The sequence below is a fragment of the Phaenicophaeus curvirostris genome, chromosome 2 (genome assembly GCF_032191515.1).
Source record: "Phaenicophaeus curvirostris isolate KB17595 chromosome 2, BPBGC_Pcur_1.0, whole genome shotgun sequence".
NCBI lineage: Eukaryota > Metazoa > Chordata > Aves > Cuculiformes > Cuculidae > Phaenicophaeus > Phaenicophaeus curvirostris.
Genome location: NC_091393.1, coordinates 118,527,121 through 118,553,303, shown reverse-complemented (window position 1 = coordinate 118,553,303; position 26,183 = coordinate 118,527,121). Strand labels below are relative to the sequence as shown.

Genomic DNA, 26,183 nt, shown 5'->3' with positions numbered 1-26,183 from the left:
CCACTGCATCAGGCAGCTCAAGGCCCATCCAACCTGGCCTTGCACATCTCCAGAGAATGGAATGAAACTGAGAACTCAAAAATAGCAGATCTGACCTCCTTTGGTGAGCCCCCTTCCACAAAATACTGAATAAAGGAAAAAACAACAGGAAAAAAATGACCTTGAGGAGTCACACTTGGGTACAAGTACAAATCAACCTGTCTGAGGATGACGGTTGAGAAATCAACACCTCCTTTTGTCTCCAGCTCTGTCAATCCAATTAAAACACCAGCCCAAAATGAGTTGTGTGAATGAAATGATTGCTTTCACTCAATATGCTAATTGACTGGAAATTGCATCCATGCCAAGGCGAGGTAAGAAAACACATTGCAGTCTGTGTACGATTTATTAAAGCCCTGGGTGTGCGTGGAGGAGACAGTGCTGGTGTTACTGATGCTGAAAAGGAGAATTTGATAAATTCATTTGAGTATATTCTGCTCCTTGAATGTGTGATTTTTCCTAAGCATCTAAACAAGGAGAAATTAACAGAACCACTGCTAGGAAACAGTGTAATACTGTGATTAATGCTGTTCAGAGCTGACGCTATTTTTGTCTTTGCCTATCTCATAATTCAGATTTGCTCAGCCTCTTCCGAGTAAACAGCTATAAGGAAAACGTATTTTCATCTGAACCTCTGCTTTTTTTTTTTTTTTTTTCAGGACAGAATAATTACACTCAACAAGAAGCAATTCCTGAGGGCAGATTTAAGCAAATCCATTACCTCTTCTAAGAGGAATTCTAAACAATAACTCGTGAAAAAGAGGGGGAGGAGAAACTGAGGTTTATAGACATCTCTAAATATATTCCCTTTATGCCTGTGCCACACACAAGACATCTCCTAACAAAGCCTCTTTGCTGTATCCAGCTTAGCTCGCTCCCCTGCCTGCTTCGGAAAACCCACAGTTACACAGATGGCAAAGCAGCCGAGACGTTTTGGATTTAAAAAGACGGTGACAACACCCCTGATTCCAGGCAAAACCTGGAAAACGTGGCCAAAATACACGGGGGAAACTCCATCCCAACTTACTCCGCTCCCCCAAAGCCACAGCCTCTACATCTCAACAATTCCTTCTTGCCACTGGGTTTGTCAAGATGTTTGCAAGCCCCGTCTTTTCTTCTCGCTGCTCCGTGCGTGCAATTGTTCTAAAGCACTTGTGCATGAAAATAAAGCTGGTGTCAACAGGGGTTACCCTTCACCCACACCGCGGCCATGGGAAAAGACAAGCTGCGACAGGAGCGTTTAAGCACACGCGAGTCAACTTTGCCGTGGTAAAATTTAAAATCCCTGCAGTAAATTCAAACGTGGAGAAATACAAATCCAGTTCATAAAGTAAGGCTTTTTTTTTTTTTTTTTTCCTTCATTTTTCTTCTCTTTTTTGGGAGATGGGGGAGAAACGAAGAGACGCCACGGCAAAACCTGAGCTGGAATGCACAGCGGCTCCGTGTTTTTGCTCCAGTTTTATTTAAAAGAAGGCATTCTGGAACTTAGAGTGAAGCAACAGCAGAGCAGATGACTAAACATCCCCATGTTCCTGGTGCTTCCTTTACCACCACGGTCACTTTTCAGTTGGTACTTGGTCTCAGGGAAGCTTCCTTGTGTGGAAATGGCTCTGCAAGGCGGCTCCACGCAGCCTCTGCTTTCAATAATGCTCCTACCTCATCTGTTCAGGGCACAGTGACAGAGGGACAAAGCCAAGCCGAGAGGGAAGGAGACACTCCTACCCCTACGATGTGGGCAACCCTTGAAGAGGGTGCCAAGCAAACAAAGCAATTTATAGCCGTTAGTGATTCCAAACATTTTTTTATCACAACAGTGTTAATTTTGAGACATCTAAAGTGATCTTGACAATTGACAGTGAAATATTTAACGGGGATCAGCTCAAAAAGCACACTTGTGAAACATGGGAAGCAAGAAAACTGACAAATGCTTGAGCCAAAACTATCAGCAGGCGACAGCGATTAATCCTAATATTAAAATCCATGCATTAAAATAAAATCCATGCATTAAAATAATCTGCGACATGATATAATTTCATTAGTAATGGAAATACATTCGCAAGCTTGTGAGTTGTTTGCCTTTGTGCCTGCAGTAGACACACATAACGCCATTGCCAGACACGAGGTGCTGTTCACAAACATTCTTCCCATTTACGCGTTTGGTATCTTAGGTGACCACAATTAATCCCCTCCTCTCTACCCGACACCAGCAGCAAACAGGAGTGAGCGGGTGAGAACTCCCGTCTTCAGTAAAATCCCACTTGGCATTATAGAACAGCAAGAGCGGGGCATCGCCTGGGAGCAACATCAGTGGAGCAGAGAGAAAACCATTGACTGAATTCACTCTCCTTTAGAAAGGACATTTGGCATTACAGGATTACTGTACTGGGTGAATCTAGCTTCAAGAACTCAGCTGGTCAAAAGGACACTCACAAATATAGTTGTGTCGTGCTCTTGTTCTTGCAGAAAAAATCTCCTCTATCAGTAGTTGTTGAAGCATCTTATATGATGCTTAGCAAGGCAAAATTGTCTTTGCATGGGATTCCCAAATGAGGTTGGTGCATACCAACTCAGTGTTTTTTTGAGGTGTTGAAGGCCAGGCTGGATGGGGCTTGGAGCAACCTGATCCAGTGGGAGGTGTCCCTGCCCATGGCAGGGGTTGGAACTGGATGGGCTTTAAGGTCCCTTCCATGATTTTAGGATTCTACATCCTTCAAGGTACTGCCTGCCTAAGGGCTTATTGATGTCCTTTCTTTCAAAATAAGCAAAAAAAAAAAATCGTAGAATAGTTTATGTTGGAAGCGACCTCAAAGCCCATCCAGTTCCAGTGCCTGCCGTGCAGAAGTACACTTCCCACTGGGTCAGGTTGCTCAGAGCCCCATCCAACCTGGCCTTCAACACCTCCAAGAATAAGGCACCCACGACTTCTCTCGGTAGCCTGTGCCAGGCCTTCCCACCCTCACAGGAAAACATTTCTTGCTAAGATCTCATCTCAATCTCCCCTTTTTTCAGCTTAAAACCATTCCTCTTCGTCCAAAATCGCGTAAATTAATGCTCTCAGTAGATCTTCACATTGTTTTCATTCGAATATATGACCATTATTTTATCTCTGAGCTTCCACAGTTTATATGAGGTCAAGCCCCAAAGCTAAGGAAATCTTAACAGATGAAATAGATGCTGTAGTGAAGCAGATGCTGCACAGGCCCAGTGGCATTTGCAGATTAAGTCAGTTGGAAACAGTCTCCACAGCTGGATCTACATATTTCAATGCCTTCCTTGTCTAATTGCACTCATCACTTCTGGTTCCAGGCTTTGGAATCTACCTGGAGTGCATCACAATGACCGAGCAAGACTGGTTGGATATTCGGCTTCCGACACAACACCGAGTTCCGAATGAAAACTGAAACAGGGTTTCCAATACAAAAGCAAAGTTTGCAATTTGTTCTAAACTCACCCTGCTCTCAGTTCTTCCCCATCAGCAGCAAATCAAACGTGCGACCCACATCTGCTTCTGCTCCTTGAAGCAACATCGAGAAGATAAGCAGGGAGCACCACCTCCACTCTTAGCAAGTTGGCTCAAAGGTCTTTTAAACCAGTGAAGCTACATGAGTTGGGAAATGACGACCAGTGGATCACAAGCAAAGATCAGAATCACAGAATCATTTAGGTTGGAAAAGAACTTTACGATCAAGTCCAACTGTAAACCTCACACTACCAAGCCCACCACATCCACTTGGCTTTTTAATCCCTCCAGGCATGGGGACTCCACCACTGCCCAGGGCAGCCTCTGCCAGGGCTTGACAACCCCTTTTGTGAAGTAGTATTTCCCAATATCCAATCTAAACTTCCCCTGGCACAACCTGAGGCTGTTTCTTCTCATCCTATCGCTTGTTATTTGGGAGAAGAGACTGACCTCCACCTTGCTCCAGTCTCCTTAAAGCTGCTTAGTTTCCTTTCTCAAGGACTCCCACCAGGGTAGGAAACATCTTTGAAATAGTTTCTTCTTTTATGTTCAATACCTAAATTAGTCACCTCCCACGTTGCCTAGCCCAGCCCTGAGGCACTCCTGAAAACCCGCGGAGAACCTATTTACCTTTGGATTTCATGGAAATGCATCTTCGCTCAGGCAATTCTTTACTTTGCAGAAAATCTGATGTTGTGGTTCAGCCCGATAAACCTTTCCAGGCCTAAACCACCTCACGCAGTTCAACAGCGGACTGATAAAAGAAGGAAAGGCTTTCACACCGTGCTCTGCCATTCCAAGAATGCAGACACTTCTTCTTATCTTGGGGAGATGACAATTACCACTTCTCCCACCTTGGAATGTTCCTGGCATGATGGGGGTTAGAAAAGCTGCCTTGACCGCTTCAACGCCTACTTTCCTAAGAGAAAAGTACATCACCACCAGCTCTGGGGACAGACTTTGCTAGGTACCTGTTCTACTTCATAACTAAAATCATCCCTGTTCTTAGAGGTATTTTTGTACTGGGGCAGGTCAGCACGTCCCAGTTTGACTGTCAGTTAATCTCCAACAGGAACAGAAGTCAGATGCTCTCCTTGTAAAGAGAACATGGTGGTGCCTGGAGGACAAGAGTGTGTAACAGCACTAAGTGCATTTCAGACTTCTTTTAATTTTCCCTTTTACTGTACTTTTTAACCTTTCACCAGCTGTATCTGAGGTGAGATGTCTGACAGAAAGAAAATTCCGGCTTTTATGGCAAGGGGAATCCAAAACCTGTCTGGACAGGGTCCTAGGCTGACCCAGCTTGCAAAAAAGCATCGGACTGGATGCACCTGGAATCCTGGGTTCGGTACAGGAAAGGAAGGACATCGATGGGCTGGAGCATGCCCAGAGGAGGCCACAGAGCTGGGAAAGGGTCTGGAGCCCAAGGATTCTGGGAGCAGCCGAGGGACCTGGGGCTGTTTATTCTAAAGAGGAGGCTGAGGAGAGACCTCATCACTCTCTGCAGCTCCCAGAAAGAAGGTTGGAAACAGGTGGGTGCTGGTCTCTTCTCCCAAGTAACAAATGATGGGATGAGAGGAAATGGCCTCAAGCTGAGCCAGAGGAGGTTTACATTGGATATTAGGAACAATGTCTTTCCTGAAAGAGTGTTGAAGCCCTGGAGACGCTGCCCAGGGCAGTGGTGGAGTCCCCATACTTGGAAGGGTTCAAAAACCGTGTAGCCATGGCACTTCAGGACATGGTTTAGTAGGGATGGTGATGTTGGGCCGCCGGTTGGACTGGATAAGCTTAGAGGTCTTTTTCAACCTTAACGATTTTATGATTCTATGATTTCCAGCAGTCCCTTCAGCCAGAGAAGCTGAGGTTGCCCCATCCCTGGAGGTGTAGAAGGCCAGGTTGGATGGGGCTTTGAGCAACCTGATCCAGGTGTCCCTGCTGATAGCAGGGGGTTGGAACTAAATGGGCTTCAAGGTCCCTTCCAACCCAAACCATCCCATGATTCTGTAAAAGCAAAAGATGCCTCCCCAACCTGACAAATAACCCTAATGACACATATTTAAGCCAACCTAGGGAACACCCAGCTAGCCAGAAACGAGGATCCATCATAAAGGTATCTTGTTGTTTCCTCCACTGCGGAATCTTCCAGGGAGTATTTAGGCAGTCAGAGGAACACTACATTTGTTTTGCATTCCAACACTAGCTGCCGAGCCTTGTTTGTTTCCTCAGCAGCCAAGAGAACCCGCAGCAAATCCTGAATCCTACAGGAACTCTAGCGTGAAACAGTCACACAGGAGGGAGGCAGGGAAGCCCACCCGCTGCAGCTGCACACCCGGACTGCCCCATTAGCCATTCTCTGGAATGAGCTCCTGTGGCATCCTCCTCTGATGGCAAAGATGATGGAACAGCTGAACAGACTAATGAATCTTTAACCTCAGATTTGCTGGTGTCAGAAAAAAGTGGTGAAGCAAGCAGCAAATTCCCCACAAGGCTATTTAAGGTTTGCACGTAAACCCTGTGTCCGCTGCAGAATCAGCTCCAGCTCTCAGTTTAGGGCAGTTTAATCCCAGGCATGTATATTCCAGTATGTGAAGGTAATTAAATAACATCAAGGCTGAGAAAAAATACATTTATACTTATATTATTTTGCAAGTGAGTGATACTCTCCACAAAGGTTTAAATTTTCCCCTAAATTAATAATAACTTTTACCTGCATGATCTAAGATTAAAATTATTTTTCCCCACAGCTTTGTAAAACTGTTTCAATTATAAGTCTGGAAAGATTAATTAGGAAAGGATGTTTAGCTTAAGAAAAAAACGGGATGGGTTAGGAGAAAAACCCTTCTAATACTCCCCGGGGTCTACGGGTCCTTCAACCCAATTTGATGTGAATGAAACTATTATTGTTCTTTTGCCTCCCGCTGAGCCATTATGGTAACGGTTTTCCAGAGATCTGAGTAGCGTTTATTCCTCAGGCATCAGATTTTGGTCCTCAGGCATCAGAAGTTGTGAAGTTTAAAGTAGTTTTTGTTCACCATTCTGAGAAAGCAACATCCTTTCAATTTGATAGGTTATTATACACACTGTAGATAGGGATGTGCTGGGTATTTGGGATTAACGGAGAGCAAACTGCATACCCCTCTCCCTTTTTCAGCATCCATCAATTTAACATATTAAAACTCGTGGCAATGAAGACACAATCAAGCAAATGAAACCAAACACACCCACCAACAGATATTTCCTGCCATAAAAATGCTCACATGTTGGATAGGAGGGAAGAGTCACACCCTAATAAAACCTAACAGAGAAAACAATGAAAAGGGTTAAAAGGCAATAAAAGGATTATTATCGAGCTATACAGACTAAGCCAAACCTTTAAGCGATATTTTATTGCATTAAAATGTGTGCTTTGATGGCCCAGCTGGTGTTTGAGCTGCTTTAGAGCCAGAATACCAACTTTTCTTAACACTGCTGGGCGTGCAGCTGTATAACAGTCGCTGGCTGCACTACCTTCTTGAAATATGGTTGCTTCCAAAGAAGTTGTAGGAAACAGCTAAGCAACATCATTCCAAAACCTGTTTGCCACTCTGGCTCCAAAGGGAAAGCAGGGTCTGCGTCATTAATACTTAAATGCTTCCTCTGCAACCGCAGCAGCATGATATTGCAGTGAGCAGCAGGCTGTTTGGTATCAGCGCTCTGAGAGGCTTCTCTTCCTGCAAGAACTCAGTTAAATAAATGGAGCAGGTAAGGGTAATGGTCTTGAAAAACCAGAGCCGACATGCTCTAAGCTCTGGATTTCTTCGGAAGACGCTTTAAGTGTGATTTGATACAGACGTTCCTGACACTTGCATAGACTGCTCTAAACCAAGCACAAAGCCTCCAGGCTAATCAAAGCAAAACTGCTACAGACAAACAACAAAAACTGGAGAACGCAGTCATCAGCTTGATGACAACTCCATTTAAATGCAAAAATCCCATCCAAGCAAAACTCCCAACACATCTCTAACGACCAAAAATAAACTTATTAAGTCCTGTTCTTGATGTTGGTTTAAAATAGCATCTTTATACCCTGTACAGGTCCCAGACAGCCCAGAAACTCCACATAAACACACCAAGCAGCTGCTGCAAGAGCCTAGTTTTCCAATCATATCTACTTTTCCAGATGGCCTAAGGCATTATCCAAATAATTTGAGTACAGCAAGAACCTTGCCTTGTAGGAACAGCAGCACTTTCAGGTAGGAATGACAAGTCATTCTTAACATATTCCCTCATTATCCACTCCTGAATACATCACATTAGTTTCCTCACCTGATAGGGACACGGGATGTGATATTCCCTGCAGCGTTCCTGGATCCACGTCGTCTCCCACACACCTCGATAAGCCTGCTCATAGAAATAGCAGCCAATTACAACGAACAGTGGCACGAGGTACAGAACACTGAACACGCCAATCCGGATCATGAACTTCACTAGTTTGTCCTGGTTCTCTTTTTCTAACGGGATTTCAATGCGCACCCGATTGAGAGAGATAATGCCAGCTAGCAGAAGGGAAACTCCAACCACAACATACAGGCAGAGAGGTGCAAGGACAAAGTATCTCAATGCATCCACATCATAGAGGCCAACAAAACATACGCCGCTAATATTGTCACCTTCAATTTTATTCATGGCTAAGAGGATGATGGTCAGAGTTCCTGGAATGCCCCAGGCACTGGCGTGGAACAGCAAGGCTTTCTTCTCAATGGCTTCGCTGCCCCACTTGGGCACAGCTGCCAAGAACCAGGTGATGGTAAGAATGACCCACCAAACGCTGCCGGCCATGGTAAAGAAATAGAGCACCATGAAAAGCATAGTGCAGGCTTTGTTGTGAGAGCCCTGGGTCACCGTGGAAGCCTTGTACTGGGCAGGGCTGGATGCGTTACATGCTACTCGGTCTTCAAGCAGAAAGCCGATGAAGAAAATTAATGATACCATCATGTAACAGACAGCATAAAATATTATCGGTCTTTCTGGATAGCGAAATCTTGTGACATCAATCAGGAAAGTTAAAAAAGTAAACAAGGTAGCGGAAAGGCAGACGATGGAGATCACTCCGATGAAGTAGCGAGCAAAGGAGAGCTCTTCACGGCGAAAGTACATGTTTGGGCAAGGAGGGGAACAGTCGCGTACCCTCAGGAAAGAGTAACCCAGATCAGGGTCTATTTTCAACTCCTGAGGACACCAAAAACCATAATCTCTCTGTACTGCCACTGGGGTTTCTTCTGTGGGCTCCCCAGCTATGTTGAGGTCAACAAGACGAGGATACGGCTCATCACAATCTGGGAATCTAGAAAGTAAGAAAAGAATTATTTACAAGAAATATACACCTACTCTGCAAAGACAGGTAACGTTCTGACTTCAGACACACTAAGTGGAGCAAAACCAAAGACAATCCAAATAATAGGTGATCCATGAAATACCACGCTGTGGTTAAACAAACTCTAGACTCCCTGTCCCAGAATGCAGTGGATGTTGAAATGATAAAAGAAGTTTAAAAATAAATGGACAAGGGGCCCACTGGGGCTTTCAGTATCAAGGTGGGGATTCAAAATCCATCTCAGGAAGTCTATAAATTTAGGCTTACTGTAACTGAGATTCTGTGCCCAAGGAAGCATGATTTCATAGAACCTTTAAAACCTTTCCCTAAGCAACTGTACTACCCTGTACTACCAGGCAGGATAGCGAGCCAGTTAGACCAAAACTCCAACCTAGCACTGCTACCAGCATTAATACATTGAAATGATCATAGAATCATAGAATGGTTTGGCCTGGAAGGGACATTAAAGCCCAGCCAGTTCCAACCCCCTGCCACGATGACGAAGTAAAGCTCTGACTAGAATCTAAGGGCTGCAGCCTTAAGTTCTCAAGGAAAGCCTGGAGGCATTCCATGCATAGCTGTCCAGTTCCTCCCTCTGCCAGAGGTTACTGCCCGAGAAAGCACAGCAAAAGCTCAATCTGCCTGCATTTTCACCACAGTGCACACAGCACCAGCACAGTCTTAGTGGTTTTAGCTCTGGCTTTGAAATTTCCCTCCCTGGGCGTTACTGAGGAGATGGGATAACCTAAGGAGCCCAAGCATCTGTTCGGAGTACAGACTTAGAGACATTTTTCCTGTGAGGGTGATGAAGCAGCAGCCCAGGTTTCCCAGAGAAGTTGTGGCTGCCCCCATCCCTGGATGTGTTCAAGGCCAGATTGGATGGGGCTTGGAGCAACCTGATCCAGTGGGAGGTGTCCCTGCCCATGGCAGGAGGTGGAACTGGAAGGGCTTTAAGGTCCCTTCCGACCTAAACCGTTCCATGATTTTGTGATCACCAGGTCAGCATAAATGACAGAGAAGAATGGATGAGTATATTGATTCATTTAAGAACACGCACGTGCATTTCACAGTAATTGTCCACTTTCAACTTATCTCTTGGACAGATGATAGAAATATGAACTCAGTTTCCATCCCAGGAAACAAGCTGCTACACAAATGGAAGGGAAAACAAGGGCACTTGTAATGGAACACATAAAATGAACATTTCAGATCATAATACATCCTAGATTGTACTAAAATTTTATCCTGGAACTCTGACACAACAGATTTGCTCACCTGGTACACTCCATATCCTCGGGCCAAGAAACCCCAAACATCTCCATGAGCTTGGAGCACTCGCTGTACGCTCTTTGACAGAGTCGGCGACAGGGGAGGGTGACGCGGCCGTACTCCATGCACACTGGAGCGTAGAGGGCGCACAGGAAGGGTCGAAAATCTCTGGAGCATTCCAAATTCACCATTGGATGAAAGGGCTGGAAAAGAGAAGGGAGAATTCAGCAGCTGCAAACAGCAGGTTTGTAGAACACATCAGCACTAAGATCTAATTTGTCTCATGAGGTGTTGGGGCTTTCACAACCATAACCACAGTTTCCTTTTCCTGTACTTTGCCTGCTGAAAGAAATGAGCATCAAGAAGTGATCAGCATAACACAACAATTGGGGATTTTAGGAAGACAGCAACCAAGGAGCCTGAGGACAAAGATTCACAAGGGACATTTATGTACTCAGTTTGCATTCAAATCAACGGGAATTAGACAGCTAAAAACCTCTGAGGATACAGGCTTAGCTCCACACTATCCAATAACAGTGATGTAAGTGCAATTACTTTTACTGCCTTTCCTTTTACATACTTCATGAATCTCTAGCTGCCTCTTTAGGAGGATAACATGAAAAACCTGCATTCCGCTGATGAGATTACAGTCTGAGGAATGTCAGATAATGCAAGATTCCTTGGCACTACAGAAACAGAGCATAATGTGACCTTTCAAATATTATTTTCGGATCATGACATAATAATTGTAAACAATCTCTGCTTCTTGAATCTCTTCAGCAGGGCAGTGCTCATATCTTTGTACAAAACACAAACACAGGATGTTTTCTGTTGTGCTCTTCCCACAGCATCTTGTCCAACTAAAGAGAACCCATCTGTTAAACTGCAGTTCCATCATCAGTTTATGTGTAGATAAAGGCAGCCCCAATGTGCATGGTATCACTGTTACTTAAACTCTCTCACAGACATAGGACCTTCCAGCTTCCAGAACGGGGCTGTAACCACAGTGAAGTCACGTTAAGTGTGTCACTGCTTGAGTAACCATCAGACAGTACCGTGAAATCAAAGCCTGAGAAACATGAGTCAGACAAAATAACTGGTGTCTTGTGCTACTGCGTTGCTTTATATCAGGTTTCAGTAACGGTGACAGCAACGCTCCTTGGAAGCAGGGAGAGAAAATCTATCATCTGAGGGCTAGAGCAACTCCCATACGACAACAGGCTGAGAGAGTTGGGGTTGTCCAGCCTGGAGAAGAGAAGGCGCCAGGGAGACCTTAGAGCAGCCTCCCAGCACTGAAAGGGGCTCCAGGAAAGCTGGGGAGGAGCTCTTGATCAGGGAGTGCATGGATAGGATAAGGGGGAATGGTTTAAAGCTGAAAGAGGGGAGATTGAGATGAGATTTTAGGAAGAAATGTTTTCCTGTGAGGTGGGGGAGGCCCTGGGCCAAGTTGCCCAGAGAAGTGGTGGCTGCCCCATCCCTGGAGGTGTTCAAGGCCAGGTTGGATGGGGCTTGGAGCAACCTGACCCACTGGGAGGTGTCCCTGCCCATGGCAGGAGGTTGGAACTGGATGGCAGGAGGTTGGAACTGGATGGGATTTAAGGTCCTTTCCAATCATTCTATAACTCTATGAATAAAACTAAACAGCACGTGAATGTTGAATCACTCTGCTTCCTCCTGATCAGAGAAACAGCAGTGATGTTTCACTAAGTCCCTTCTTTTCCTTGACTTACAATTGCAGTCATAGCCTGAAGGGAGAAGGTGACAGCCGCTTGACGGCAATGCTAACACAAGCTCTGCTCTAGATAGGTTTTTATAAGAGGTCCATTATCCTGACACCAGTTTCCTCTCCTCCACAGCCTGGCAGGATTACAGAGCAAGAATTCTCCTCCTCAGAATTTGCGGTGCAATGGCAGAAGCTGTAATAAACCTGCTATACAGATATTTATATAAAACCTAAATCTTGTTATAACTGAAGTGGAAGAGCAGGCTGTGGAGAGATTACATGTTCAAACCGCAATTTCCTGAGAAGCATTTTAAAGCAATTCAACATTTTTCCAAGCTATAGCATAGAATGCATCCAACAGCAAAAGCCAGGCCATCTTCTTTGGCAATATAAAAGGCAATTACTAGAAATTATAAGAAGCCCTGGCAGAGGCTGCCCAGGGCAGTGGTGGTGTCCCCATCCCTGGAGAGGTTTAAAAACCACGTTTCCACTTTGGAACATGGTTTAGTAGGCACAGTGGTGTTGGGCTGACAGCTGGACTTGATCTTAGAGGTCTTTTCCAACCTTAATGATTCCATCACATCCTTACTCTTCCAATTCTTCCTACACATTTCCTTTGCTCTGCAGAAGTTTAATTTTTTTAATGCAAGACAAGACCATGCTATGATTTCATTGATTTTTCATATAATTATTATTTTCCAATCTGATTTTATCTTCGGTACAATATGTTTTTGAAAGCATTGTCAGGTGACAACAGAGCCATGCAATTTGGCAAGAGCAGCATGAAGAGTGGGACAAGCCTTCAAAGGTACTGACAAGGAAAAAGGAAGGGGCAGTTGAAAAGTATTTATCTTTATAAAGTCATTGCTATTCAAGGAACACTTCCCATTTGGCTGGACATTTACTTCAGGTGGTTCTATTTTTGAATCATCATTTGCCTACAACACAGTTAAAGCTCTTGTTTGACAGCAACGATGCAAGGAACTGATTTTAGGTAGTTATGAGACCTGACAGGACTGGAACAGCACAAGATGATGCTGAAGTCTCCCTGTATTTGATGGAAAGGGGAAAGAAAAGAACAACTCCACTTTCATTTTGGGAAATGTTTAATTTTCCTTCCTTTCAAAGAACCTAGTAGGCACAGTGGTGTTGGGCAGATGGTTGGACCGGATGATCTTACAGGCCTTTTCCAACTTTAATGATTCTATGATTCTACAGCCTCGAAAATAAGAAAACTAAAAGCTAGTGGCTTAATGCCTGCCTCTCCCTGCCCAGTCTTGCCTCCTGCCACTGCAGTTTTGCATGTACCCATACCTAAATTTCATGTTCTCATGCCACATGCTCTACTACTCCCCTCTGATGCACCTTCCGCTAAGAAAAGATGGTTCAGAAATCCCTCTTTTCCTGTTGCTTCTCCTTCATTAAGATCTGGTTGGTTTAGGTTGGTTCTGGAAGATCCCAGACTATCTCAAGGTGTGCACGTAAGAAAATGACGTGAACAGAGCGCCAAGTTGCGGCTGGTGCAAAACAAAGGAAAAGCTGTAAAGCAAGTTCAAGGGAAGAGAAAGGTGCCAGCATTTCCTTGTATCCTGTTGACATCCTCATATCCTCCTGCTGGCAGAGGGCTGTTGCAATGGCTTCCAGCCATCTCCAAAGGACACTGGGCAATGGTGTAGGAGGGAATATCAGGACGGAGACAGGAAACGTCCAAATATAGGGATGCAGATGGTGTTCTTTGAGAATTGCTCCAGAGGCTGACAGCTCTCAGTAAAGAGCAGCGTTCCTGGCTCTGCCCTTCAGCAGCCCAAGGGTGAAGTTACAGGGTGCTCAGACGCGCACAGTGTGAGAGAGCTCCCTAAATGCCAGCTTCTCCAGCTATCTAAGATGCCATTTGTTTTCTGAGACATTCACATCCAAGCCTGCACCTGGAGCCCTCAGCACAGGAAGGACATGGATCTATCGAAGCAAGTCCAGAGGAGACCATAAAGATGATCTGAGGGCTGGAGCACCTCCCATCCAAGGACAGGCTGATTGTTCAGCCTGGAGAAGAGAAGGCTGCAGGGAGACCTTAGAGCAGCCTCCCAGTATTGAAAGGGACTCCAGGAAAGCTGGGAGGGGCTCTTGATCAGGGGGTGCAGGGACAGGACAAGGAGTAATGGTTTTAAAACTAAGGGAAGGGAGATTTAGACTTGATATAAGGAAGAAAAATTTCACAATGAGGGTGTTAAAACACTGGCCCGGGTTTCCCAGGGAGGTAGTGGCTCCATCCCTGGAAACATTCAAGGTCAGGTTGGATGGGGCTCTGAACAACCTGATCTAGTTAAAGATGTTCCTGCTCCTGCCGGGGCTTGGACTGGATGACCTGTAAAAGTCCCCTGCAACCCAAAGCACTCTATGATTCACATGGGCCTGGACGACAAGGCACAAGATTCAACCTCTCTTGGCCTGGCAGATATGATGTGGGGTCTATGCAGACACCCAACCCCTCCTAGGACTGCAGTTGGAGGATCATAGAATCATAGAATCACCAGGTTGGAAGAGACCCACTGGATCATCGAGTCCAACCATTCCCATCAAACACTAAACCATGTCCCTCAGCACCTCATCCACCCGTGCCTTAAACACCTCCAGGGAAGGTGACTCAACCACCTCCCTGGGCAGCCTCTGCCAGTGCCCAATGACCCTTTCCAGGAAAAATTTTTTCCTAATGTCCAGCCTAAACCTCCCCTGGCGGAGCTTGAGGCCTTTCCCTCTTGTCCTGTCCCCTGTCACTTGGGAGAAGAGGTCAGCACCCTCCTCTCCACAACCTCCTTTCAGGCAGTTGTAGAGAGCAATGAGGTCGCCCCTCAGCCTCCTCTTCTCCAGGCTAAACACCCCCAGCTCTCTCAGCCGTTCCTCATAAGGCCTGTTCTCCAGCCCCTTCACCAGCTTTGTTGCTCTTCTCTGGACTCGCTCCAGAGCCTCAACATCCTTCTTGTGGTGAGGGGCCCAGAACTGAACACAGGATTCGAGCAGCGGTCTCACCAGTGCCGAGTAAATGTGCCGAGGATGCTGAAGCATCCGCAATAACACCAGTTGTGACTGAATCTTCCCTGCCAAAGTCCCCCTGAGGGCACGTGAGCTGCACTGAGGGTTCTTGGAGCTGCAGAGAAGAAGATTTGAGCACAGCCTGGGCATACTAGAAAACACAGCACAGATAAACTCAAGTCCAACAATGATGAATATCTATCCTTAAATAGGGATAATTGAACAGGACTGTTCCCCTAGTGCTGGTTACTCTTTCTCAGCAGCTCCAGGCATCTCCACCACCATTCTGTCTCTGAAAATAGCAACTGCAGGCAGACAAACGCTCTCTTATGAACTATATCAAATTAGGGGTTTTTGAAATCACAAAGAGGCTAATCTAGACATGGAAGAATAAAAAAACCTACAACCACTCCTTGTAATGCAGGAAAAGAGACTGACTTGCTTTAACCAGTACCAGCAGCGTTCGTGCCTGGAAGCAGCTCAGTCTCTAAGCTCCCTATCTCTAAAATTATCTTACCCTGCTGTAGCTCCTGAGATGAAAAGTCACTTCCACTTACCGAGCATGTTGTTCTCTATTAAAAATAAAGCCAAGGAGATTAAAAGACTTTTTTTATGCTCTTGCCCAAGAACGCAGAGCAAGTTATGACATTTAGCCCTGCTCCCCAGTGCCTAACAAAAGGCTCTGTGTTTACATGGGTTGTGTGGCTGAAGAATGCCTGCTGAACAACCCAGCGTACGAGGGAAAGGGAAAAGGGCAACGGAAGATGGGGAAGCCAAACTGATTCCAATAATTCATGCCAGGTCCTGGGAAATCTAAGAAAGGGAAGAGAGAAATATTTAAGAGACAAACATTCTGCGCTCCTGAAGGTACTTAAGTATTGGGGCCAGTTCTGTTTAATGGCTTTATCTGTGACCTGGATGAGGGGATCGAGTGCTCCCTCAGTCAGTTTGAAGATAACGCCAAGATGGGCAGGAGTCTTGATCTGCTGGAGGGCAGGAAGGCCCCGCAGAGGGATCTGGACAGGCTGGAGTCATGGGCTGAGGCCAAAGGGATGGGATTCAACAAGGCCAAGTGATGAATCCTGCACTTGGGTCACAACAACCCACACAGCGCTCTGGGTTTGGGGAAGAGTGGCTGGAAAGCTGCCTAGAGGAAAAGGCCCTGGGGGTGCTGGTTAACAGTGGCTGAACATGAGCCAGCAGTCACCCAGGTGGCCAAGAAGGCCAACAGCATCCTGGCTTGGATCAGCCATGGGGTGGCCAGCAGGAGCAGGGAAGGGATCGTCCCCCTGCACTCGGCTCTGGCGAGGCTGCACCTCGAATCTTGGGTTCAGTTTTGGGCCCCTCACTCCAAGAAAGAATTTGAGGGGCTGGAGCACATCCAGAGATGCGAACTGGAGCTGGGGAAAGGTCTGGAGCCCAGGGGTTCTGGGAGCAGCTGAGGGACCTGGGGCGGTTTAGTGTGGAGAAGAGGAGGCTGAGGGGAGACCTCATCGCTCTCTGCAGCTTCTGGAAAGGAGGTTGGAGCCAGGTGGGTGCTGGTCTCTTCTCCCAAATAACAAGTGATGAGGTGAGAGGAAATGGCCTCAAGTTGTGTCAGGGGAGGCTTAAATTGGATATTAGGAACAATTTCTTTCCTGCAAGAGTGGTGAAGTCCCCATCCCTGGAGGGATTTAAAAGCCATACGGATGCAGTGCTTAGAGAGACAGGGTTTAGTGGTGGAGCTCGCAGTGTGAGGTAAAGGGTTTAATTTGATCTTTAAAATCTTTTCCAACCTAAACGATGCCGTGGTTCTATTCCAAAACCATCTAAATACGCCAGATCACATGAGTGTGTAACATATCTAGTCACACACCTACTGGTCCTTCTATCCCTGAGGAAACCTTCAAGACAGGGCAAATCCCTCCAAACCCAGTGACAACAGCAGATAACGAACTTGACTCTTTCCAGGCTGAGGCACAACACGCCCCTCGGTCCTTTCCTCGCCGTGCAGGTGCCGTGTATCAAATAACATGCCCTCATCGTGCAGCACGGCTTCCTCAGAGCAGTCCAACGGGCAGCACAACCTTTCCCATCTCTTCTTCTCCTCTTTCCTAGAATTTTCTGTGCTGATAGCAAATCCCTGTCTGCTGCAATTGTTTCAATGGCCCTGCTCTAGCAGAGAACAGAAATTTCCTGCCTGCCTTTGGTTTCCCTTTGTGTTTTTTTTTCAGGAGAGGATAAAATACAAGGGATTGACGTGTAGATTTTCCCCTCAAATATTTTTTTTAAACAAATTCTCACTTTTGGTTACAAGGCAAGAGCAATAATTATAAATACACCACGAAACTCTGTTACCGTTTCAGACCTCTCATCTTACTGAGAGATAAGAAACCAAATTTGACCTTTTATTTTACACAGCGCTAAACAGCTGGCTGTTATTTAGGAAGTGATATTATTACAAGATTTAAATTAAGTTATTTTGCTGGTCTCTCACCATTCCATTTGTTAATATATTCCTTTCTTCTAACAGAAGCCTAACCAGGAAGCATTCTCATCAACTCATAGACAGAAGGAGGGAAGTTTTCCTCCCTCAGGCACAAGGGATAAGACTGATGCTATGATTCTCCATTACTCACAATTCTCTGGTGGCAGCGACTGCCTCAGGGCGCGTTCTGTCTCAGGCCAGGCACATGATCTGCTCTTTCCCTCCCATGTTGCCCTATGGATGAATGTAGCTTGCTATTCATTAGGTACAATTCCAGATTTTTTTCCTGAAAGTACATGGGAAACGATAGTTTCCAGGCTGCCTTCTGAGGAGGCTGCAGCTGGATTGAACTCTTCAGCCAACTACTATTAGCCTGAACATGTTACCTCCTGCTTTTGATAACCATTTTTTGATAGCCAGCAACGAAGTTGGTAAAGGGGCTGGAGAACAAGTCTTTTGAGGAGCAGCTGAGGGTGCAGGGGCTGTTTAGTGTGGAGAAGAGGAGGCTGAGGGGAGACCTCGTTGCTCTCTGCAGCTCCCAGAAAGGAAGCTGGAGCAAGGTGGGGGTCAGGCTCTTCTCCCAAGCAGCAAGTGATAGGATGAGAGGAAATGGCCTCAAGTTGCATCAGGCAAGTTTTACACTGGATATTGGGAAAAATTTCTTTACTAAAAAAGTGGTGAAGTACTGGCAGAGGCTGCCCAGGGCAGTGGTAGAGTCTTCTTCTCCGGCGTGTTCAAATACCATGTGTCTGTGGCACTCCAGGACATGGTTTAGTTGGCACAGTGGGTTTGGGCTGACAGTTAGAGGTCTTTTCCTCTAAGCTAAGTGATTCTGTGATTCTATTCCGTAACTACACATCTCCTCTGACTGAACTGCTCTCTCTGCTCTGACAGCTGAGCAATTCATCTGAGTGCTCTCTAGTGATTGTTTGTTACAACCAGAATTGGTTTTCTTGAGACACAGGAAATCTGTTCTCCAATGGCTCTGATCTGCACACTCCTCTCTGGCTGGAGCCCAGAGCCCACAGTCAGGCTGGTACACAAACTTAACCTGAAGACAGCTGTGTAAGTTGATATCCCACGCTGAGCAACAGCTGCAGACTTGATCTGCTGATGCTAACTTCAAATGAGGCTGTACCTGACAGTCCTGCCTTAACTGAGCTAGAATCATGGAATGGTTTGGTTTGGAAGAGACCTTAAAGCCCACCCAGTTCCACCCCCCTGCCATGGGCAGGGACACCTCCCACTGGATCAGGTTGCTCCAAGCCCCATCCAACCTGGCCTTGAACACCTCTAGTGATGGGGCAGCCACCACTGCTCTGGGCAACCCGGGCCAGGGCCTCAACACCCTCACAGGAAAACATTTCTTCCTAAGATCTCATCTAAATCTCCCCTCTTCAGCTTCAAACCGTTCCCTCTCGTCCTGTCCCTGCCCTTCCTGATCAAGAGCCCCTCCTCAGCTTTCCTGGAGCCCCTTTCAGTACTGGAAGGCTGCTCTAAGTTCTACCTACAGCTTTTTCTTCTCCAGGCTGAACAATCACAACTCTCTCAGCTTGTCCTTGTATGGGAGGCGCAGCACTTGGATCATATCCATGACTTCATCTGGATTCACTCCAATAGGTCTAGGTCCTTCCTGTGCTGAGGGCTTCAGAACCAGATGCAGGGCTCCAGGTGGGATCTCACCAGCGTGGAGCAGAGAGTCAGAATCCTCTCCCTCATCCTGCTGGTCTCAGTGTTCTGGATGCAGCCCAGGACACGGTTTCGCTGTCTGGGCTGTGAGCGCCAATTGCCGGCTCTTGTTGAGCTTCTCATCCACCAACACCTCCAGCCCTTCTCCTCAGGGCTGCTCTCAATTCATTCTCCATCCAGCCTGTAATTGTGCTTGGGACTGCCCCAACCCAGGTGGACCTTGCACTTGGAGAAGATCAGGGAATGCTCGCACAGGCACGGCAGAGCCGGTGATTGATTTTCAAAGAGCAGTTATCTGAGGCACTAAATTCTTCAAAAACTCACAGCCAGATCAAACAGAAGACTACTTTTTCTCCTTACTTTGGCCTTTAGCTGTGCAGAGCCACGTGAGGGCCAGCTGCAGAGAGGGCCAGCAATGCACAGTCAAGAGCATAACAGCAAGTCCATTTGTTGTGGAATCAATCCACACTTGCTCAACTTTGTGTGCCTATGGAAGGGCAGCTTTATCGCACAGATGCTTTCTTCTCATTTCAAAAGGCAATAGGTTAATTTGCCCAAGCCTGCTTTCAATGCATAATGCCAAGACAAATGTAGTGTAGAACACTTAGCATAATGCACGTTCAAAGCTTACCTCACCCTTAATTTCCTTGTCTGGAGAAACTCAGGTGTGCTTTTTTTGGTTAATTATTTTTAGCTTTGCACAGTGATGCAGGAATGAAAAGCCAAATGGGGCCACAATTCTGGCTGCTCGTTACTTCAGCACAGAAAAAAACCTCTTCTCACGTTATCTGTATGAACCCTTCTGAATCATATAACCCACTGCCTTCCGATATCCCACACTTGATAATGTGATATTAGCTGGAAAAGTCATGGTTACAGTGAGGATTAAATTGACATGACACAGCATTAGGGACAGAGATGTAAAAATTTTCAGATTGTTTTACCGTAGTACTAAAAATAAATGTCCACATTTAAATAGCTGTTAACTCATGAAATCATAGAATCATTAAAGTTGGAAAAGACTTCCAACTCATCCTGTCCAACTGTCAGCCCAACACCACCATCCCTACTAAACCATGTCCTGAAGTGCCATGGCTACACAGTTTTTGAGGACCTCCAGGGACGGGGACTCCTCCACTGCCCTGGGCAGCCTCTGCCAGTGCTTCACCACTCTTCCAGTAAAGAAATATTTCCTAATATCCCATCTAAACCTCCCTTGGTCCAACTTGCAGCCATTTCCTCTCATCCTATCCCTTGTTACTTGGGAAAAGAGATCAACACCCACTTGGCTCCAACCTCATCTCCGGGAGCTGCAGAGAGCAATGAGCTCTTCCCTCAGCCTCCATCTCTCCAGGCTAAACAACCCGAGTCCTCAGCCACCTCTCATAAGGTTTGTTCTCCAGCCCCTTCACCAGCTTCATTGTGCTTCTCTGGAAATGCTCAACAGCTCAATGTCTATCCAGTACTGAGGGGCCCAAAACTGAACACAGGATTCAAGTCCTTCCAGCAATAAAAACTTCACACAATTAGTAGTTTTAAAATATATTTTTCTCATGCTATAGGCTGAACCATCCAATCACCTTGTTATTCACTTTAAAACCTAGGACCAACTATTTTACTTGGCTGGTTTGTGAACAACCATGCAAACCATCCTCAGCTTTCTGGTCTGTACACAGACAGCTGAGGGTTACTTCTGAAGTGCAGAAAAAGATGTAGGATAAAGATGAAAGTAGTTAAAAGACAGCAAATGACACCAATCTCTGTCTATATGACTAAAAAGCAAAGCCATCTGCTCTTGTTCCTTAAAGAGGTCTCCTGCTTCATTTTAAATTCTGAAGTTCCTTTAGAAGACACTGAAAAGACAGCACCCATCTGTCAATTCTGTGCTTTTCCTAAATGTGATCTCTGTGTTTTAGGCACCAACGGATGCAGATGGGTGGTCCTGGTAACAATTTCCAAGTGCAAGAAGTGTTAGTTTGCATAAGACAGCTGAGACTGCTTGGACTTCCTTCTTCCTCTCCATATGCCTGCTGTGATGGACTTGGGAGAATTCCAAGGTCTCATAGAGAAATAAATATACAGTCCCTTGGACCATATTTCAGATAGTATTAAGTTAAGACGCTATAAAGGGCACTTGCCTGGACAAGCGAGAGACTACTGTGCAGAAGTAACTCTTGGCAGAACTGCTTTTTTCATTTAACTGCCATGTGTCTGTCTCCCGTGACTGCAAAGACAACTTTGTGAGCCCAAATGGAGCGCGATCGCTGCTCTGGTGGCTGCGTAAAAGGCGCCGGTGCTGTTGTCACTGTGGGAAGGAGGAAGATACCCGCTAGGAGAAGTGGAGTGCTGGTGATAACCTTTCCTCAGCCTCAACTCCGCCACCGCAGCCTGATCCACACGGCAGCGACTATTGCTGCCAACTCAAGGGAGGTCCATCTCCTGGAAGAGCAACAGGAGTGAGGAGGATAAACAATTCACTGCTGGCACAGGGCTCAAAAAATCATCTTGCTGAGTGGATGAGGGAAAGCATTATGTATGAAGATTTGTTAGAAGACTCAACACTAACTTGAGAGCAGACAGTGGAGTCGGCAGCCATATCAAGTTCTTCAGAGCGCATAAAAAGGGAATTTCTAAAAATAGGAAAGACTAAGAAAAGATGCAGAGAAGGACACAGCCAAGCTTCAAAATCACCAATCAGATTCATAGAATCATAGAACCATTAAGGTTGGAAAAGACCTCTAAGATTATAAAGGCAACCCCTTGAGCTTTATAGCATTACCTCCACAACATGGAATAATAGAACAGTTCGGGTTGGAAAGGACCTTAAAGCCCTTCCAGTTCCAACCCCCTGGGACACCTCCCACTGGAACAGGTTGCTCAAAGCCCCATCCAACCTGGCCTTGAACACTTCCAGGGATGGGGCAGACACCACCTCCCTGGGCAACCTGGGCCAGGGCCTCCCATCCTCACAGGAAAACATTTTGTCCTAATATCTAACCTAAATCTCCCCTCTTTCAGCTTAAAACGGTTCCCTCTCGTCCTACCCCTGCCCTCCCTGATCAAGAGCCCCTCCCCAGCTTTCCTGGAGCCCCTTTCTGTACTGGGAGGCTGCTCTAAGGTCTCCTTGAAGCCTTCTCTTCTCCAATATGAACAAGCCCAATGCCTTCAGCCTGTCCTCGGATGGAAGATAACAACACAGTACAACCTTTTGCAGACAGAAGGCTGCAGGAGAAAAGCACATCACATGAATTCAGAAAAAAATGAATCAATGAATTTGCTGTTACTTGGCAGCCAGACTGGTGTCGAAATTCTCTCACAAAATTCTCTGCTGAGCCAAAACACCTGGTTCCGTGCACAAGAATTCGATGACAGATACAGTCATCACGACAAACACTTTTACTGCTTGAGCTAGGAGTGACAGAGTCTTCTCAAACAGTGAATTCCCACTCAAACCCTCTCACATCTTACCTGGCTACGTTAGGATCAATGTTGTCTTGGGCACTGGTTAAATGGTTTGAATTTGGCTCCGATGACAGGCCATAATGAATCTAAATTAAACACTTCTAAGAATGATGCTGCAATATCCACCCTGACTGTTGCTTTATAAGAATAAACAGCCAAAATGAGCTGCAACAAATGATTTTACAAATATGTCTGGCTAAGTATTGGAAATTTTCTCGATTCTTCCCACTATCTATTGTTCAAATTGAAAATGAAAAGGAATACTTAGCTAATGCAATAACATCTCTAACAGTGGAAAAGTTAGGGGCTATGATATATGCAGCTTGGAAAGAAATAGAGCATGACCCTGCTCCAATACAACTATGTACATAAACAATACAATGCAAACTGAAATATGAGCGTGGTCTGTTGGATTAATAGCATAAAAATCATTCAGAATAGCAACCAAAACCTAACTACAAAATGAATACTAATATTTTAACAGTCTCAATCAAACATAAAACCCCATCTGTTACATCTACATACCAGTGCAAATACATACAGACACACAGACGTACACACACTCAGACGCGCACACACACATGTCGACAGTTGGAGAAGCAGGGAGATTCGCATCTTTGAGTCTCAAAATTAAGGATATTTCAAAGGGCAATATTTAAAACATATTGTCTGCTGGCTTGCCAACTATTTATCTTCTTTCTATCTCAATCTGAGGACGGTTGCATTACCAGGCTCCTATAGTAAGCTGCTTTTGGTATAAGTAATTCTAAAAATTAGTAGGTTGTTTTGCATGCATAAATACTGCAGGACAGTTTATCTGGACATCTACACTATGTGCATTTATTAGAGTCGGATTCAATTCTAATCAAGCTGCACCACCTCCAAATCTCAGTTCAACAGTGCCTTTTACTTCATTTGACAGAGCTGCCCTCCTACAGCTGATAGTGTTCCTCTTCTCTCTCACACACCAATTCCAGTTCCCAGACTATTTTGATTGTAAGGATTCTCAGGGGATTATAGTTGGTTTTGAGATTATTTTAGCCACCTTCTAACACAAGAAATGTAAAACTGCAGTATTTAGTACTCTTCAAAAGCACTGATTGGGTAGATGCAGTCAGATGATGATATAATCATAGAATCATAGAATGGTTTGGATTGGAGCAAACCTTAAAGCCCACCCAGTATCAACCTCCCTGCCATGGGAAGAGATTCCTACCCTGGACCAGGTTGCTCCAAGCTCCATCCAACACGGCCAGGAACAGCTCCGGGGATGGGGCAGCCACCACTTCTCTGGGCAATCTGGGCCAGTGCTTCACCACCTTCACAGGAAAATATTTCTTCCTAAGATCTCACCTAAACCGCCCTTCTTTCAACTGAAAACCATTCTCTCTTGTCCTCTCCCTGCCCTCCCTGATCAAGAGCCTCTCCCAGCTTTCCTGGAGCCCCTTTCAGAACTGGAGACTGCCCTAAGGTCTCCCTGGAACCTTCTCTTCTCCAGACTGAACAAGCCCAACTCTCTCAGTCTGTCCTCATACGGGAGGTTCTCCAGCCCTCGGATCATCTCTGTGGCCTCCTCTGGACTGAATAACAGATCCATGTCCTTCCTGTAGAAAGGAGGATTTTATTCAGGAAAACTACTGTATTTAGTTGGAAGTTTGAGAAAACCTGGACAGTGTATCTCCTCGTGTTCTCACGCAGCTTTGTCCCGTACTGCTGCTGTCACTGCGAACAAGCACAATCAAGCCATTACAAAACAAAAAGTAACCTGGCCAGCAGAATCTCGGGATCCACTTTCTGTATTTCGGTCTTACGCAGAAAATCCTTCCCTTGTGCCGTCTGTACAGCATGAACAGCTGGGCACAAACAATGCAAAATGAGGTGGCTTTGGGGGAAGTTTTCAGCCTTTGGAAAGAGACTGTTCTTTTCTTATTCTAATTCCACCATGAGTCTGTAAGTTCTGAGCAAACACTGACTCCACCAATGGCTTTTTTAACTTTTAAAAGAGATTGTCCATCCCCATACCTATTTTTTTTACCTCATTACAGAATTACAAGAGGGTCAATAATGGGGCCTCTACACCTCAGCAGACAGAAATAGGGAACAGGAAATTTCAGGCTGAGAAAAACCTCAATTTACTCAAACATATTGAATGAAAATTTATTTCTGCTCAAAACAGGAGCTTTAAGGCAATTAGTTGGTCAATTCTATTTTAATAATCAACCATTTGTGAAAAAACAAGTCCAAACACAGCAGCTGTAAATTAACATTTAAGATTCATCAGAGGATACTATCCCTTCCATTTAGTCCCAGGTTAATGAGGTCACAGATGAACTCCACAGGGGAGGACGGGGAAAGAGAATTAAAGAAACAATTGCAGTTGTACAATGCTTTCCCAGTGGCCAGAAAGCTGTTATTTGCCTCACAAGCGTCCGAAAGTCTGAAAGCCTCACCCCAACTACCAAATTACGAAAAAACCCAAGCTCCCGAAGTTGATTTTTCTTCCCTACAGTTAATAATTCACCAGATCAGTATTTGACAGGAATTCCCACAGTGCCTCTGCTTATTTGTTTCCGCGGCACCCTAAAAGCATGCTTGCTTTGCTCAAAATAGATTAAATAATATTTTGCCCTCAAAGGTCCAGACGTTTCTCCCTGCTGTGGACAGAATTTTGTGCCCAGCTCTCTTCTGTATCGCTGACGTAGCTTTGGGAGGAATCGCTCTCAGGATGTATCCCGCGTGTCTCTGAAACGCTCTGGACAAGTAGGACAAGACCTAACACAATAACGGGATTAACAGGAGGAGAGAGGGGACACAGATGGAAGAAAACAAGGGAAGACAAGATTATGCAACCACTCTATGAGGCCCCTACACAGGGCGATGAACCCCAATTCTTTTCCAGTTTCAGAAATCAAATAAAGATAAGTGAATATTTTGATAGAAATGGTTGGACTTGATGATCTGGTGGGTCTCTTCCAACCTGGTTATTCTATGATTCTATGAATATCTATGGGTGTGGCAGCAGAATCTCTTTAAAAGTAATCTCAAACAGTGACACTCGCAAGCACTGTCAATGTACTTCATGTGCCAGGTTCTGCATGGAATGCACTGCAGGGATGCACACAATGATGGAACCAACAGAGAATGGAATTAGTGGGATTGAAGTATAAAAGAGCAGGTCGGATGAACAGGAAAGACTGCGTTAAATTGCTTGGGGATGTAAGTGATTGAGGGTGATGCAAGGGACAAGAGAGGGTAAGTGCATTTTCCCATTGATTGCTCCTTTGAATAAGTGCCCAACGCTGCAAAACCCATTTTATACATATATATGTGTCTAAAAGGCTGGAGAACGTAATTGGGCAGAGCCCAGGCGTGGGGCTGAAGGCAGGGGAGGTGAAACAGCTGGCAGCCTGCTGTGCTGAGCCCCATTTGGATTTCCCAGCAGGTCTGCTGGGCAGAGCACAGCGGAGCAGTTGGAGGGGCCCTCTGCTCTGCAGGTCCACAGGACGCCCGCATGGATGAGCCGGCTTTGCAGCTCCCTTTGTCTCTCAAACCTCCAAAGCCACAGGATAGGGACAGGACAGCATGTAGGAGTGTATGCACACATGCTTGGTAATGTTTCCCAATGTATTCTGCTCCACAGCCCTCTGATGATTTAATTCATAGAAAGGTTTGGGTTGGAAGTGACCTAAAGCCC

At 45.7% G+C, this 26,183-nt stretch overlaps 1 protein-coding gene across 1 annotated transcript in view; it reads right to left on the bottom strand.

Moving 5' to 3' along the window:
- The window catches only part of FZD3 (frizzled class receptor 3), a 56,686-nt gene that overhangs the window by 12,301 nt on the left and 18,202 nt on the right, over nucleotides 1-26,183 (bottom strand). Inside the window, exons 3-4 of the mRNA XM_069850656.1 lie at nucleotides 10,128-10,324; nucleotides 7,805-8,822 (exon numbers count right to left, since the gene is read on the bottom strand). Of these exons, the coding sequence (XP_069706757.1) occupies nucleotides 7,805-8,822; nucleotides 10,128-10,324 (1,215 nt within the window). The remainder of the gene's footprint in view (nucleotides 1-7,804; nucleotides 8,823-10,127; nucleotides 10,325-26,183) is intronic.